The sequence below is a fragment of the Calonectris borealis genome, chromosome 4, assembly GCF_964195595.1.
Source record: "Calonectris borealis chromosome 4, bCalBor7.hap1.2, whole genome shotgun sequence".
NCBI lineage: Eukaryota > Metazoa > Chordata > Aves > Procellariiformes > Procellariidae > Calonectris > Calonectris borealis.
This window is the reverse complement of record NC_134315.1, coordinates 14356886-14375025: the sequence shown is the minus strand read 5'-3', so window position 1 is coordinate 14375025 and position 18140 is coordinate 14356886. Positions and strand designations below refer to the sequence as shown.

Here is an 18140-nt window from a genome sequence, read left to right as displayed (position 1 = left end):
ATGCTGCTTTGGAACCACTTCATCATTTTGTCTGACTTCACTCACATTTGTCTAATTTCCAAGAACTCTGTGAAATTTACGGATCTCTCTAGGCTTCTGGGGAAAGCAGGAATCTGGTGAGGCTATGGGTTCAGTGAAGCTGAAATGAAGCTGGTTAAGTTTTGATGGAGAAAAAGTGCTGGCTAGGGAATGATCCTGTGCTTTCTGAGTAAAGTAAAAGGCGAGACCTATGGTGGAACAGTCAGTCTGCATCAGGGCAGGCAGTTCTGTCAGAGGTTAAGCTCCAATGGAGAAAAATGGACAGGGAATGATCTGTGCTTTTATACTTAAAGAAAATGGGTTCTGGAAGGACAATCCATGTCATTGGGGGGCTGTAAACCCAAGCAGGAGGACACAGCAGGTGCCTAATGGCATCTGAAAGCATCACAGCGGATGGTGCAGGGCAGGTGCCAGAGCCCCTGCACAAGCCACAGCGTAGGACCAGTGTTGACACTGCAGGCCGACCTTCAAACTACTGACACTCCAGCGAGCCTCAAAACCCATATCCTAAGCTCACTTCTTAAGCCACCCCAATAGTGGGAAGAGGCATTACAGGCCCAAGTTTCTTTCAAAAACTGCTGCGCTCCCACTGATTTGAAGGACGCTGAGGGAAGCAAGCCTGGTAAAAATCAGGAAAAAGTAATTATTATCATCCATCCCATGCAACGTGCTTAGATGGGAGAACTTTCTTTTGTTCTTTTCACTACAGCTTCCTATTCAGCATCAAAACCACTCAGCCGAGGGCAGAGGCACACAGTACTCACAGCCCCTGAAGCGCTGTGGGAAGACATCTGGCACGGACACTCAGATGAGCACCACTCATATTTTTTCATAACCCACAAAATTACCTTGTCACAGGCAACCACGCACTTTCTTCCAGCGGCACAGAAGAGAAAATCCACGGGGTTTGTAAAACTTTAAAGAACAGCACAGTAGCCAAGTGTGCAAGCAAACCATGTGAAAGCTGATGGGACCAAATTAGCATGGCACTGCCATGACTACATAATTAATTCTTCTCTTTTCTGTCCCCAAAGTCAACATTTAGTATCCACTTAGTCACATGTGTGTTGGCTTTACCACACCCATGAACAGGTTTACATAATGATTGTTAATAAGTAAAATCTGAGATTGAGAGCATTTATGACAGCTGAAGATATGGATGAAAATAATACATCGCACCTTTTTCAGCTGATCATAATTTCCTTGCACAAACTGATTTCATTCTGAAACACCTTATGCTTGGCCACAGCCCAAAGGCAAATATTATGCACGTAAAACATGATGTGTTCCATAATTTCTAAGCTTCATTTTTCAAAAAATAGCAGTATTCTTCACACACCTTTACCACACATTTTAATTACAAAACTATTCTTTTAGTAAGTTCAAATGCAGCTGAGCTAATTTTACCTAACTCTGGAATAGTCCCCAAGAACTTTTTGAGGTCTAACTATCAAGTTCAAGCTGGAAAAAATCCACACTATAAAGGTTTTAAGTATAGTAATAGATTGCAGGAATTTTCACAGTGGGCTTACAGTCTTAGCGCAGACATCACCAACTGCTGCAGATCAATTCACAATGAACTCTACAGAAAAACATTCGTGAAGCTGTTTTTCTAACCCAGTCAACTACTGCATGGCTTACACCTTTAAGAATAAGAGTTTCCAAAAAATACATTTACGGTAATTCCAAGCATAATTCTTAGCTATACAAACATCCAATTCTTTTAAATCTTACTAGATCTTTACCCAGGAACAACGAATTCTCTAGCTCATGTATAGTTTTACTTTATATCATGTTTAATTCTGGTATTCATTTTAACAGAATGGGGACTTGATTGTCAATTATGAGAAAGCTAAGTCTGGACTTACATCTATTACACTCATAGAAGCTAAGAGGGCAAGAGATCCCCAGCAAAAGAGAATACTGCAATAAGAGGCCCCTGTGCCCAATCTCCCATAGACTACTGATTTTAAAGGTGGAGAGGAACTCATGGGACAGGTCCATGGAAGGAATGAGTGGTCCAGTCCTCAGGACTTCTTCAGGTAAGCCCCATCCACATGAACTTTAGATTTCAAATGATACAACCATGGCAAAAATGTTCTGGTGTGAAACAAACTAAGTTCTTCTCCCTGAACACAAATAATCAGTGTTCTTGCCAACCAAGCCACAATTCCTTAAAAAAAGACCCCTTGCAACACAGCAGCCTGTCAAGGTAATGAGGGGTTGGGGGAGAAAAACAAGTTTGGTGAAGAGATTACTCCAGCAATGAAACTGATGGATGCAGTGGGGATTTCGCTGATAAAAAAATACTGGAAGAATGACACTGTTTGCTGCAGTCAATGTAATTCTGAAGGTTTATTTGGCCTCTTGGGAACCATGTTATTTCAGTAGCCAAGAACAGAAAGTCATATTGGAAGGATGACTAGTTAAAAACAAAAGGCAAACATAAACTATGCCTCTCTGACTGCGGTTTTATTTCTCAGGCTCCCCACACAGCTGTTTTCTGATTTGTGTATCAGCATGATACAGAAACCTTTTCTCAATAGGTAGAGGATAACTCCACCCTTTTCGAAAGGCAAAAAGCTTTCCCATGGTGACTAGTCGCAGAAGCAGGTGAGCATATTCCTTGTCACAGTTCTCTGTGCCTGGTCAATTCTTCAAATGAAAAAACTCGGCTAGGAATATAATGGAAGTTTGTAGATTTTCCACACTAAATATTGCTGCTTTAAGACAACAAAGATCCCCTATCTTGACTCCTGTTTTCTTCCTCTTAAAATCAGTGATGGCAAAACTTGTGTATGATTAATAGCCTACAGCTGAGTGATGAGATATAAGTACATAACTGCATCCTTAGCTCCTAGGATTTAGTTTAGATTGTCCATAAGTTTAAGCAGGAGACTCAGCATAATACCAAATCATAGAATTTACCTTGGACTTTTCTTCTTCAGTTACGGTGAACGATGCTGTCAATGATACGAGATGTGTTTTATTCTGAGAGATACAAAAATATTACGTGTATTAAAAAAAATGAGCAGAATCCACTGGCAAACAGTCCAGAGTCTCTGGAAAAGCCTCTCCTTAGAGGATAAGCTATACTTCTCATTAAGCTTAAAGCTGAAATAAATCTGATAGGAAAATGCAGTTTACTTAAGGATAACACTAACAGACATGTTGGTTGCCAAAAAGGACTGTCGTCGTTTAACCCCAGCCAGCAACTAAGCACCACACAGCTGCTCGCTCACTCCCCCCGAGTGGGATGGGGGAGAGAATCGGAAGAGTAGAAGTGAGAAAACTCATGGGTTGAGAAAAAGACAGTTTAATGGGTAAAGCAAAAGCCACGCACACAAGCAAAGCAAAACAACATTCAGTACATCCCATCAGCAGGCAGGAGTTCAGCCATCTCCAGGAAAGCAGGGCTCCATCACGCGTAACGGTTACTTGGGAAGACAAACGCCATCGCTCCAAACGTCCCCCCCTTCCTTCTTCTTCCCCCAGTTTTATATGCTGAGCATGACGTCATATGGTATGGAACATCCCTTTGGTCAGTTGGGGTTAGCTGTCCCAGCTGTGTCCCCTCCCAACTTCCCCTGCACCCCCCAGCCTGCTCGCTGGTGGGGTGGGGTGAGGAGCAGAAAAGGCCTTGACTCTGTGTAAGCACTGCTCAGCAGTAACGAAAACACCCCTGTGTTATCAACACTGTTTTCAGCACAAATCCAAAACATAGCCCCGTACTAGCTACTATAGAGAAAATTAACTCTATCCCAGCCAAAACAAGCACAACATGGAAGCAGCTGCTCTGTAGGATACACTCCCCTTCTAATCACACAGAGGCATATTCCAGTGTTCACAGAATTACATTTTTCTGTGCCTATAAAATCTGGGTTGACTGAAAATGCACGGAACAGGAGCCATAATCAGTGCATATGTCTCCACTCTTACAATTCCCTGTCTCTTGAAGCCTTGCTCTCTACCACTCTAGTACCACTCTTATGCACATTGAACGTTTTTTCCCCTAAAACAAAGGAGATACAGCAGTTGAAATAAAAATACATCTACAGGTTCTAATTACATGCAGTTATGAAAACCACACAAAAAATATCAAGCCATATTTAAGAATCGGAAAATTTTACTTTGAAATAAACCACTTGTCCTGCCTCCTTAGTCCTGCCTCCTTCTTAAAGCTGGGCTAACTCCAGAGTTAGTCCAGTTGTCTCAGAGCCTGGTGCAACTCAGTTCTCAAATATCAGCAAGGATGGCGATTCCTCAGTTTCTCTGAAAAATGTTTCACAGCTTCACAACTCTTACACTAAAAAAAAGTCTTCCTTATGACCAAGGAGATTTTCCTTTGCTGCAACTTGTTTTTTTTGGTTAAAAGAAATTATTTTCTGATAAAAATATGGCAAAACTTTCAATCTCTCACAGACTATAGGAATACACACATAAGTATGTGGAACACCATTATTTCCAGGATACGTAGATAAACTGGAGAGAAATACAAAAAGTGGAGAGAAATACAAAAAGTAGAGAGAAAAGCTACAGGACAACACACAAACATACTTCACCTATTTAAGGAGGTCTAGGACTTCCCAAGCTATGAAGAATAACTCATGTATTTATAAATTCACGGTAAACAATCAAAAAGCCTAAGAACTTCATTTCATTATATGCAGGCCTCATTGCTTAGGCAGACAAGAACCACCTTGGAGACTTTTTTTTTTTACAAAAATTGTGAAGAGCAAAATAAAATTGTAAAGGAAATACCTGTGATGAACTCCTGAAAGTTAGCTTTGCAGGCAGTGTCAAGACCCTGCCATCCCACATTTCTTTTGCATCAAGAAGTGCAGAGTAGTTGATTGCAAAGTGTTCTCCACCTGTTAAAACAGAGAAAAAACCACAACAGATTAAGCAGGTGAGGTACATCTGCCAGTGCAATAGTGGCCTCTAAGTAATTATGTCTGCATTTTCTTAAATAGAACAGTAGCTACACTGACTTGAAAACAACCGAGTAGTTGCACGTCTTTTTTTACACAAGAAGACTGAGTGTGAATCTCTGAAGAGTTGAGCACCCAGCTGACCTCAGCTGCAGTTACAGATGTTTGCAAAATTTGAAAAGCAAGTTCAATATGAATAAAACATCTGAGATTCCCCTTTAGACTGTGCTTCCTCACCAGCAAAAGTGCTCTCCTAGGAACCAAGCTGCAGTAAGCTCACAACACTGACTTCAAGGGAATTCAGCAGAGCAGGCAGCCAGAGCCTACCAGCATAATCCAGAGAGGAGGGATATGGATAGATTTGCTCTGTCCCAGGAAAATTTCTCAAAGATCCCTGGGAAAGGCTTGGAACTGGAGCTTCTCCTTTCTGACACAGCAGATGCCCACATTCAGAGTAGACAGTTCCTGGCTGTATGAGCCCAGCAACATCCTTTGAATCTGCTGCCTCTAAGAACTCAAGCAAATTTGGCCTGGGATCTGGAAACTGCATTAAAGGATGCCTCAACCTACTGAAAAGCATCATGTTTTGACTGATACTAAAACTCAACATGAGATATTTAAAAATTTTTTTTTTTTTACAAAATGGACAGCCTACATTAGAACCAGTAACTGGCTGGTTCTCCTCCCGTTGAAACCAAAGAGAAATCTGACTGAGATTTCAGCTGAATTTTGATTCACAGTGCACTAGAGCACTGAAAAATTATCATGGCTAACATGCAGCATGACAGTACATAGGCCAGTGCAGGCACAGCCTTTCTGTCCAGCCCTAGTGGCAAGGTACTGTCAGTCCAGGGCTGACATAGTAATGACAAAACCTTAAACTATGTAGTAATCTGTTCTGCTGGATTTTCTTCCACTTCAGTATTCTTCATGCTGATTCATGCAACGTATATGGGCTGGAAAAGCTAGCTTCAGTTCCAGATTCAGTAATTATAAATAAATTAAATAACTGCTCCAACTTGGTTTATTAGATCACCTCTGTGAGCCATTCTTCTATTCTTTCTCAGGGATCTGTCCTGGTTTCAGCTGGGATAGAGTTAAATTTCTTGCTAGTGCTGTGTTTTGGATTTAGCATGAGAAGAATATTGATAACACACCGATGTTTTCAGTTGTTGCTAAGTACCCTGCTAGTCAAGGACATTCAGCTCAAGGGGAAAAAAAAAAACAAAAAACAAAAAAACCCACAAAAAAACAAAACAAAACAAGCATTGGGAGGGAGCACAGCCAGGACAGCTAGCCCAGCTGGCCAACGGAGTATTTCATACCATGTGACGTCATGCTCAGTATATAAATGGTAGGCGTGTTCCAGGAAGTAGCGATCGCTACTTGGTTATTGGTCAGCGCGGGTGGTGAGCAATTGCATTGTGCATCACTCATTTTGTATATTTTATCATCATCATTATTATTTTCCCTTTTCTGTTCTATTAAACTGTCTTTATCTCAACACACGGGTTTTTCTCACTCTTACCCTTCCGATTCTCTCCCCATCCCACTGGGGGGGGAGGGGGGAAGTAAGTGAGCGGCTGCGTGGTATTTGGCTGCCTGCCAGGTTAAACCACGACAGGATCATTCTTAGGAACCTCTGTTGAGAGCCAGCAATTCTTTTCAAAAAAGACATCCCTGTAATCAGTACCACTACTCACACTGCTGTTATTAGAAATGGAGTCCGGCTATCCATTTGCAATCAGACAGCAGCCCTACTTATTTCCCTTTCCTATTTGGAAATCTTTCACGAGTAAAACACTATCATAACCCTAGATACTTCAACCATAAACAGGTATCACTGAACACTTCTGAAGCTCCAAGAGAAATATCATGACTCCTAAAAGCAAGCTGCTAATTTTCTATGTGCTTGTGCTTAGGAAAAAGGAGATGAAGAAATCAAGAAAGGTAAAATTTTATTAACATGCAATGATCCAACTGCTACCAAAGGAACAGATTGACTCCAAGAGTAGAATAGGTTTATCTCTCTGTTGCTTGCTTTGATTTTATAATTTGCTCAGTTTGGGGAGAACAGATACTGAGAAAAGCTGCCTTATTTCTGATGAATCATCTTGCCTGCTTGCATGGCCTTTTACAATTCCAATGCACCTCAATATCTCAGGAAGCCAATTTGCCACACTTAGCTAAAGAAGGAAGACTTGTCAGATATGATTAAAATGGCTTGTGCAGCAGCTTTTAAAAATATCCAAAATGAATAAATACTATCATGAAAGATTCTGTTTCATTTTGATGGCAGCGACTTTTACAGAGTACAGGCGCTCACTTCTGTGCCTAGGAGATCAGAAGCAGTTCAAATGTGGGAGTCAAAATGTGAGTTAATAGAACCATAAATGGCAGCACGAAATCTTTCGCAAAGTTTTTCACCTGTATTAACTGATAATCGGAGAATTTACACCACCAAAAATAAATAAATAAATACCATGATTTGAACAGATGCTCTTCCACATGTGTAATCAGGGGTACTTCCCTGCAGATTTTGTTACCTTGCAAGAATCTTTTCCTGTAAATCTGTATGCCACCTGTGGTCTTATTTCCACTGTTTTTTTGAACATGTAGACCAGTGATATTGTCCAGGACAGTAAGATCTGTAATGTTTGCTGAGAGCAGCGTGTTGGTGTTATTAATCAGAAGTGTAATGTACGCAGTTTGAGGGTCATGTTCAACATCCACCTGAAAACAGAAATATTAGTATTAATGGTGCAGAATGGCTGTATGTGCATCTTAACAGCAAAATTCATAGTCTTGATCACTAATACAAGTCTATTATATGTGTAAACTGATTTTCTGAAGGCATCCTGAGCGACATGCAAATGGCACTACACTCAGTTTGATCTCAAACTCCCAAGGAGATTTTAATCTTTGGTATGTCAAGCTGTTGCTTGGAGACAAAGGGACAGAAAGCCAGAAGTTGGAAACCCAGCTCACGCAGAGCCAGAAGTGAAAACAAGAATCTGAATATCTCCGTGATACCTCATACAACACGGAACTGGATCGTAACTTTATAATCAGAGTCTGGAAAATTCTTAACTTTGAACTTCTGTCCCACGAGAATGTTTCTTTTGCAAGCTGCCCTCACTGCAAATTCATTCTCTCCATGCAGTTTTGTTCTCTATTTCCCTTTTTTCATGGCAACCACACTCTCCGAAGGGTGCCGGCTGCCTTGATTCACCCTTCCCATGGGAGGGCTGATAGAGCGGCCAGTGGACTTGGAGTTCATGACTCTGCTTCCTCTTAGTGGTGAAGTTCATATGCTAACCACTGATCTCTAGCAATACGCACTCATGTGATTTTATTTATTTATACCAGTAGGCCGTTAACTCTTATTGAGTAATTATACCCTCTAAACGAAATTACTTTGAGCACAAGAGTCGCTTAATGACCTCTCATCTTCCAAACTGCCTTCCCCTATAACTCATATTAAACCAGAATTGTCTAAAACATTATCAGGTCTATAATATGCTGGCGTATAGTATAGCCATCATGGTATATCACGCTTCTAATAATGACACCAGATTAACACTTATTTAACTGACTGAAGTATGATTCAGGCCAAGCCTTTCTCTTTTTTCCTCCTCCTTTTTAGGAAATTTCAACTCTGTATCTGGACACCAGCAAATATAAATAATAAAGCAGCCACCACAGAAATGAGTTCTAAAAACAGGAATTGTGATAGACTTCAGAATTCATAGCAGCCACAGGGTTCGACATATGTAGTTTTGATTTCATTGTGCACCACTGATCTCTGCATTTCATATTAATTCAGTATAAACAGATTACAGTTTTAGATATCTTAAGAATGAAGAAGAAGAAACAGTTTATTGAAATTATTATTGCTTAGTTTGCATTTTTCTATTTAAGTGACAATAATTAAATATTTGACATTTGAATAAATCTGTTTATATAACTAACTCTCCTTGGTATGCTACACTAAATTTTCCAAACTCATTACAGCAAGTTCAACCTCAATTCTATTAAACAAACCTTATGGAGGAAAAAAAACAACTATTTATTGTACTAGATTCTGCAAATAATTGTCAGCACGTATAAAAACGTATAAAAAGGCTTAACCATATTTGTGAGGAAAGCATTACCAATTTCATATGTTTGTACATCATGAATTATACCCCAACATTTATGAGACTTAAAATCACCAAATATTAAAAATGTGATACATTTGGGGCAGATTTTCCTTCCCCTGGTTTCTGAACTGGCATGATGCAGTCAACATGCATTTCAAGCTTTCCTGTGCAGTCACAAAGGCTAGAAAGTTGCTTTAAAAAGCACAAAGAAAATGAAACAGGAAAGAAAGCCTCAAAGCCACATAAAGGAAACCCAAAGCCACAAAGCAGAGACCCCGACCCAATCACCAAAACAAGAAAACACACCTTGAAAGATTCAAGGTTCAAACTGCGTAAGTTGTTAATACTGTATTATGCTCCACAGTAAGTGTGGATGGGCTTGTGTAGACAAACATGCATGCACCAGCAAAAGAAGGAGCTGCGGAAATGGGGGGTAATAGAAAAACTTTTTCCTCGCTTCATTTTCCCACACCTTTCCCTTGCTCTTCTGTGAGATGAAGGCAAAAAATGAGGATTTCAGGGTCTCTTCCTGTGTTTCTAATCAGGCACAAATATATTCCTTTACAGTTGGGAAGAGGGGATGTAAACAGTAATTTAGATAAATTTCTACAATAAAATAGGCAGAGAAAGTAGCATGTGTATACTCACAGGCAGGTGGGGGAATATGGCAGCATTAGTCCTCTCCTTCCCCTAGGCAGAAGGTTTAATGCACACTCCCACACACTGTTCATTCTCTTTCTCCAACCAATTTTATACTTTCTCTTAATTTTGTTTCATTTAATAAAATTCTTAATTCCGTGACTAAACAAAGCAATCCCTCAGAGGTACCCCAACCGTACCTCCTATCTCCTACCACAACCTTCCTCAGGTGGCCAAAAGGCCACATTTGTTGCATTTCTGATTAATATTAAATATATGTTTTGCATTCTTTATTTTTGACTGGTAGTCAGTTTTAAGCTAAATTGCAAAGCGGTTGAAAGAATTAGGATTTTTTTTTCTGATAGCACTGGAGAAAGCAGTAGATGAGAATCAAGCAGTAGGGAAGCTCCTGGGTTTGTCCTCTCCTAGAAAGAACCTCCTCCATATGCCATGCCATTGGGATCAGCAGCCATTGGATATCTCCTTTAAGTTGCTCTCTAATTTGCCTGAAGACGTTTTTTCTTGCTTTTGGAGCAGATGATTATGCTGCCAACCACCTACAGGAACCGAACCCAATGGCAGCCACTGATGATGCATAAGTGCATACTCCATTTCCTCTCTGCTGCTGAAGCACACCGTGTGTGTCACCACCCCCTGCAAGCGATGTCACTTCAGGTACCTGGGAGAGTGGAGTGAAAGAACCAGAGCAAGGACGTGGTAGGAGAAAAGAGAGAAGGAAGGAATTGCCATGGAAATGAAAGGAACAGAGGATCTTTGGGAATAAGTTAGAAAAACGAGAAACAGGAAAGGAGTTTAAAAAATGAAGGATCATAGAATCATAGATGATCTGCAATGCAAGAACACTTAGGAGATTGGGAAACAAGACAGGTAAATGTTTTAAAAACCAAACAGTCAAATTTAAAGATTTACTTCAGATCTGCTAAAGATTATTGTCATTATGAAGTACTATTACAAAAAAGTTCATGTCATACTATGGAATGAAGCTCTTAAAGCTTCATTAAAGAACAAAGCACATTTCTGGAAAGAAGGAAGGGACTGGGTGCTGGAAGCATAGGTAAAATTTTAACACCCCAGTTTCAGTAAGGGTATTTCTGCAATAAGGTGTTGGAAAAATCCTGACTCCAAGAAGTAAACATATGTCACCTCCATGCTCTGAGGAGCCAGAAGCCACTCATAGTAGGAGGAGGAAAATGTGCAAAATTCACTTTTTTCCATTTAAAACAGCTAAAGACCACCATATGGCCAGTCTGTCTCTTAGCAGGAAAGCATCTGTTCAGATGAATTAGGATTGAAGTAGATGACAAGGTAACCAAAGGAAAATAAAATGTGAACTGCATTTGAAGGGGGAAGACAATCACATACAATTGCATAGTTTTCAGTAATTTACAACTAATAGCACTGCAAAATTATTTTCTGATACTCCTAGCATCTACAACAGATTAACTTTGATCTTGTACAGCAGGATTTCACAATTTTTAATGAGCCTGTGTGAGGCTGTGCTATGAATAGCAGAAAAAAATAACATGTAACTGTCTCAAACTCTCTGAGAGACTCTGATATAAAAATTGGAAATCTACAGCCAGAAAAGCAGAATATTCTGTGTTACTGCTTCTGATGTCTGAAATGCTCACTATTCAGCCTCATTAATTATGACATGCCACCATTTCAATAACAACATTATAGGTAATTAGTGCCATGAGATGTGATGCAGATTCATTCTTCTCTATGCAAATGATCTGGTGCAGGTTATAATGTCACATCTTCTGTACTGGTTACTGAATACTCTACCCTCATATGCAACATTTCAGTGGCTGAATTCAGATTTGTCTTAAAGTTGGACGCGCTTTCTCTCTCCAAGGGACAGCTAAGATGAACGGTCTCCAATTATAAAAATTCAGACTTGCTTCATCCAGTGCAAAAAAGAACAACAGGGGAAAAAAAAGAAAGGAAAAATAACAATGCCCACAATGGGCATCACAGGGCTCAGTGGCCCATCCTTCAAAAGGAGTCCCATACTTGACACAGGTAGCATGCCCATGGTTGAGCCAGGAGAGTATCTCAGAAGGCCTATCTCATCCTCAAAGAAGTTTGTCTCTATCTCTACCCAGCCTTGTGGCTGATTTCTAGAGTTCACCGGGCTTTGCCCGTTTGTAGTTTTACAAATTCACACCGAGATATTTACTTTGACCGCAGTCCAAAATCCCTTAAAGTCTTGAGAGAAGGTTTCACTGACTTCCTTCAGTTTTGAATCAACATTGCAAGACTGTGCCTCTTACAGAGAGTGCAACCATCTTACCGTCAAAATGGATGTTCTCCCAAATACTAAGCACGGGCACAATTCTGTTCCCACTCTTTAAAGGACATTTGGGTACAAACTTCCTACCAAATTAACAAGACAAATGCAAGAAAACTTACCACACCACATTTCTGAAGGGTTATTCCAAATCCAGAAGACACTGACATACTGGACACATCTTCAGGCTGTGGAAGAAGGGTCCACATAGTCTAAGAAAATATCCGAATTCATAGAATCATAGAATCATACAGGTTGGAAAAGACCTCTAAGATCATCGTGTCCAACCATCAACCCAACACACCATGTCCACTAAACCATGTCCCTAAGGGCCTCACCTACACATCTTTTAAATACCTCCAGGGATGGTGACTCCACCACTTCCCTGGGCAGCCTGTTCCAAGGCCTGACCACTCTTTCAGTAAAGAAATTTCTCCTAATGTCCAGCCTAAACCTCCCTTGGCGCAACTTGAGGCCATTTCCTCTCGTCCTATCGATAGTTACTTGGGAGAAGAGACCAACACCCACCTCGCTACAACCTCCTTTCAGGTGGTTGTAGAGCGCGATGAGGTCTCCCCTCAGCCTCCTCTCCTCCAGGCTAAACAACCCCAGTTCCCTCAGCCGCTCCTCATCAGACTTGTGCTCCAGGCCCTTCACCAGCTTCGTTGCCCTTCTCTGGACACGCTCCAGCAGCTCCATGTCCTGCTTGTAGTGAGGGGCCCAAAACTGAACACAGTATTCGAGGTGCGGCCTCACCAGTGCCGAGTACAGGGGCACCATCACCTCCCTGCTCCTGTGGCCACACTATTTCTGATACAGGCCAGGATGCCGTTGGCCTTCTTGGCCACCTGGGCACACTGCCGGCTCATGTTCAGCCGGCTGTCAGCCAGCACCCCCAGGTCCTTTTCCTCTGGGCAGCTTTCCAGCCACTCTTCCCCAAGCCTGTAGCGTTGCCTGGGGTTGTTGTGGCCGAAGTGCAGGACCCGGCACTTGGCCTTGTTGAACCTCAAAACCACAGCACAAGTTAAATTATGTAAATAATGAAATGAGAAAAAAAATTTAGAGATATTAATTGCCTCCAAATTTAAGAGCTTTGTTATCTCAATAGTTAATTTTTTTTTCTAGTCCAAATTTGTGTGAACGACTTATTCCCACAAGTAATTACTCGCATCTTAATTGATATATTCATCTTTTGGCTATCACAATTCCCTAGCAAAATACACTATGCACAAAGTTCATCAGACTATACAGGTCCATTTCATGACTAAGTGTCTATGAGAATTTACGCAGCAATCGCATAGCTGTATCTGTCACAATAATCCTTTGGAAGTCTCACAACTAGTTGGTGTTGCTGAAGCCATCTCAAGTGAACATAATCACCTGAGACGGAATTAGAAACGTACTAATTGGGTAGTAAATGCCCAGCAACGTTCACTTTTGATGTAATTACTACAATCCTTACAAATATTAAAAGTGGCAAACCATCTTTTACTGACCAGCTGGTGGTTAACAGAAGACTCTCGTTTGAACAAAATCTTCTTTGTCCATGAGGGTATCAAAGCAAACACCGAATGGCTCCACTGATCGTCCGAGGCTGCAGAAGTCAAGAGCCGGTGAGGGGCTTCACTTGCTTGAATGATCAGAGGTAAGGGCATTGCTGAAAACCAAGGCAAGGCTCTGCATTAGAGCTAAAGCTGGCTCCTATGCAGCAGCCGCTTGGTGCAGATTCCAGCCAGGCATGGGGCTCATGGTACCTGGTACTCTGTGTGCACACAGCAACCAGCATGCTCTCCCTCAAAGCACTTAAAATCAATATAAGCAACAGAGACATGAGGCCAGACAGGAAACACAGTTGGGATTTGCCCCATAAAACACATGACATTAATAAAAGGAGTTTATACTAAAAATTAGTAATTTAAGATATTAAATTGTCAAAAGGTAAAGCTGCTGAATGAAGAGAAAAAATGTAATGAAAATTTCAAAATGATGGTTGGCTGTCTATGTTTAAAGAAGATACTTTTTTTATTCTTTGCATAATAGTTCTCATTTGTTACTTATTTTTACATCCCGTATTTTAATCATTAGCAATATATATTCATATGAACAAAAACTCTCATTGAAAAGCAAAGATTTTTGGCAAATTACGTTTTTCTATAAAGTTATCATTTTTAAAAAATCTGTAATATGTTAATGAAATATGAAAAGCTGAAGATACTAAAATCTCATTATATGAGAAGCAGCATTTTTTTGAAAAGACACTGCTTTGTTGGAAGAACAATATAGAAAAATACTGTAAATAGAAAAGACATGCACAAGAGCATTCAGAATTGGACCCTTAAAAGGAGGTACTATAAAGGGCCTTGAAGCATTGATGCACATGAATCACTGAAAAGATTTCTGTTAACATAATGAATGACATGCAGTCCTGCTGCTTACAGATCCCAGATGGACTTGTATACCTTGGGGAGCTTCGCTGTCTTCCCATGCTGGAATAGCATGCTTTTTATGTGGGAGGGAGTGGTTTTATTGGACAAAATTGTGGATATATGGGCCAGGAGAAGCTAGTTGTTTATATTTTACATTGTTTTAATTCACTTCTCTAAGTTTTACTTAAATACTTAAACCATTGTTAAACAATGCAACAGACTCAGACTAATTTAGGGACTGTAAAAATAACAAGGTAAACTTGGCGACAACAGAAATATGTATAATTACAATACCAAATGTTTGCATATCTTCGGGGTTGGAATTTTTTCAGGGTAATCATGCACGGCGTATTTCTGTTTCAAGACTAAGCAACAGCCCAAATCACTCAGGATGACACCAGTGCTGAACTGTAAGTGCAGTACAGACCTGCTAGCTACCAGTCTGAGCCCACGTGCCCATGGCACTCCCCAGCAGATCCACGTATCATACTTCATCCCACCTCCAATGTTCTGACTACTGAATCAAGCCTCTTCGCAGTTTGGTATCGATATATCCAAACACTGAAAAAGATTCATTATATATTTGCTGTGTCTCTCATATATTAATGCAATTGCCACTCCATTCCTATGGAGGTGGAGCACCAATTCTCTGTTTTGTTTTCCTTCCAGACTACAGGAGATGCACTTTCCTTTACAGTAAACAGAAACCCTGATTGAAGACATGGAGCTTCTTTGTAGGGTTTTGTAAGAGTCAGGAGTCAAAACGGCAAAATGTATGGGCTCGTTCGAGCAACTACTGCCTTGAAACTGCTTCTTATTTAGCAGATAATTTCCTTCTGTATTTTGGATGAGAGAGGTCAGCCAACAAGAAGGGGGTAATTGCTTCATAAAATATCTTTTGTTCTTGTGCCCTATGCAGCATGACGTCTCCATCAGCACACCCAACTGCACTTTTCACATGAAATCAAATCCTGATATTCCCCTCTGGAGAGTATCAAGTCCACAGTAACCAATTTAATTAACTGATCATGTTCTTTGACTCTGAATAAATCTCTGGATTACTAATTACAGAGGTGAGTCTGTTTTCAAATTGTGCTTTGTCATCACTTACAATCGCGACATAATATGCCCACCTCCCAGCAGAAGTCTCCAGGCATGTTATTTGGCTGCTCCATCATCAGTAATTGGAGATTGGGGATTTTGCAGGTTCTTGACATTATGTTAAGCAGCCTCAACGTTGATGATGATTACAAGGATACTTTTGCAAATTCACTTGTATCTTCCCAGCACTCAGTGGAAGGTTTTGCTTAAATAGATTCAATCAGTGTGACACATGTCCATACAGCAACATGTGCCACCGCCTTCCTCCAGAATTTTTCTCATCCTTCCTATTAATTTTTAACAATATAGGCTGTATTATAATGCCCTGGTTTCCCTTGCCAGCAAAACAGCACTTTTCTATCTCATTATTTTTTGTAGTATCAACTGTCAGTTAAATAAAATAACTTTTTCCTGTCCACATATATTTAACTGCCACTAGAACATTATACAGCTCAGTCCAGCCGACCTACAAGAACATAACTGCTTTTCCACATAAGTTGCTGCATACTCTTAACATCAAGACAACATAATTGTATTTATCAATTCACCTGCTGTCTCTTTTCAGATAAGGTCCTAGATGGATTGTAGATGGCTGATGATTGCTTGAAAAGCAGGACGCTGAGTATCCGAGAAAGGACGATACAGGCATAACACATTCTGTGGTTTTCACGTCTATTCTAGATTTCCGTTCTGAAATTGTTTTTTTTTTTAACAAATAGAGTCATCTGAGGTTGGAAAACACTAATACTTGACTCCTGAAGTCTTTCACTAACAAGCATCGAGCTTGTCTTTGGATACCCTGCTGCTCAGAAGTGCGAGCACACCCATTGTTAGTGCCCCTTCAGAGGTGCACCCCAATTCTGACACCAACTCTGTGGTCTCCTTGTTCCTTCCACTGTCTTTTCTTCTTTCAGCTTCAATCTTTGCCATTTTTCTGGCTGTTTTCAGAAAAGCCATTATCAGAACTGCATGGTCTTCACTTCCATTAGTTTCTAAATGGAAACTATTCCCACTCCTTTTGAAAGGGAAACTTCACAAAGCAGGGGAACAGTTTCAGCTTTACGCACAGCCCAAACAGCCTCCTCTCAGCTGGGCTTGCCAGGCTGCCACCAGGCACTCCCCGAGTACAGCACCTCAGGCCAAAACATTTCCCAGCAAGCAAACCAGCAGAGCATGAGGCTGAATCTGGCACTTTCTTGCAAACATCTCCAAAGATGCCAAGTGAAACAGTTCAAAGAAAGGCAGTAATTTCACTTTCTTTTGAGATGTGAGACAATATCACCATCTTTAAGATGAAATTTTTGTTTTCCTTAATTAAACATTCCACATTTTTACAATGTATTATCAAGTTGTTAAATATTTTATCTTACTTTTAATTAGCATATTACTAAAATGTTTTCCCATGATTTAATCCTCCATAAAACCAATATAAACAGATATGCCAGAACCCTGTCTTAAACTGCATAATCCTAGCTAATTACCAGGGCTGGTAGGTCGACTTTGTATTGAATTACAAAATGAAAACATGAAAATAAATATTAGTATAGCTGAAACAGCTGGAAGATTGGTGTAACATTTTACCACTCACGTTACTATAGCATTCACTCAGTCTCACATATGCACAGTGCCACAACAACATGAAATGACAAATGCACAGTTGATCAGAACAGCCTCCGCTATTTAATGCTGTTCAATTTCCTTTGCTGTTCTCCCCAGGTAGTCATTTGCCACTCCTCAGCTTTGTGCACTATTGCTTTGGGTGGTGATCTTTTGTTCTTTTGGACCTCCCGCGGCCACACTCAAGGCACACGCAATACACTTAGGAATGAGAGCTCCCCACTCCCAGCTCTCACTGCATTCGCCTGCTGCTCAGGCTGTGCAACTACTTGGAGGATCCGACCTGGTACAAAATGCACCTACCGCGTGGAGACTGTGGCGACAGTGGGTCTGTGTTCATACGGGCTGGGGGTGGGAGGATGTGTATCTAAGAAAAGAAACTGTCCTCTGTTTGTGGTCAGCATACTGCCCTTTGCTAAGAAATCAGTTTTGTGTAACAACAGGGATCTTCAGTGCTAAAGCACAAGCCTTTACCACTGGACTAAATGGGCTGAGTCCTGAACATGTTAGTAGCACAGATGGACTGCCATTAGAAGGGTAGGTACAACACTATAGTGCCTTACTTGTTCTTGATAGAAGTTAAGGTGAAGGTTATTCTTGGCCATGGCAATCAAATAGGATGATACAAAATTAAAATAATCTTACAATAGGTTTGCAGCTAAGGCTCCAGTATGTCCTTAAGGCCTCCGTACCTTTACAACATATCCTAACCTGCCAAATTACAGTAGGAAAATGAAGACTCCGACAAGTTTCTGAAATGTCAAGTTCAGAATTAAAAATTACCTGACACTGAGAGGAAAAAAAGCAATTTAAGTAAGACAGTCATTCTAATTCTTAGCTCTCAAGAGCTGCATATTTCAAGTCTCACATCTGCAGTCTGATTTGCTTTCCCCCAGAATTTATCAGCAAAGCTTTGAATAATCTTGCTTTA

The 18140-nt window shown here is 40.5% G+C and overlaps 1 protein-coding gene across 1 annotated transcript in view; it reads right to left on the bottom strand.

Annotated features, from left to right (window-relative positions):
* Positions 1–18140, bottom strand: part of EVC2 (EvC ciliary complex subunit 2) — a 78239-nt gene that overhangs the window by 55032 nt on the left and 5067 nt on the right. Inside the window, exons 3-7 of the mRNA XM_075148699.1 lie at positions 13562–13722; positions 12188–12253; positions 7517–7703; positions 4801–4910; positions 2968–3030 (exon numbers count right to left, since the gene is read on the bottom strand). Of these exons, the coding sequence (XP_075004800.1) occupies positions 2968–3030; positions 4801–4910; positions 7517–7703; positions 12188–12253; positions 13562–13722 (587 nt within the window). The remainder of the gene's footprint in view (positions 1–2967; positions 3031–4800; positions 4911–7516; positions 7704–12187; positions 12254–13561; positions 13723–18140) is intronic.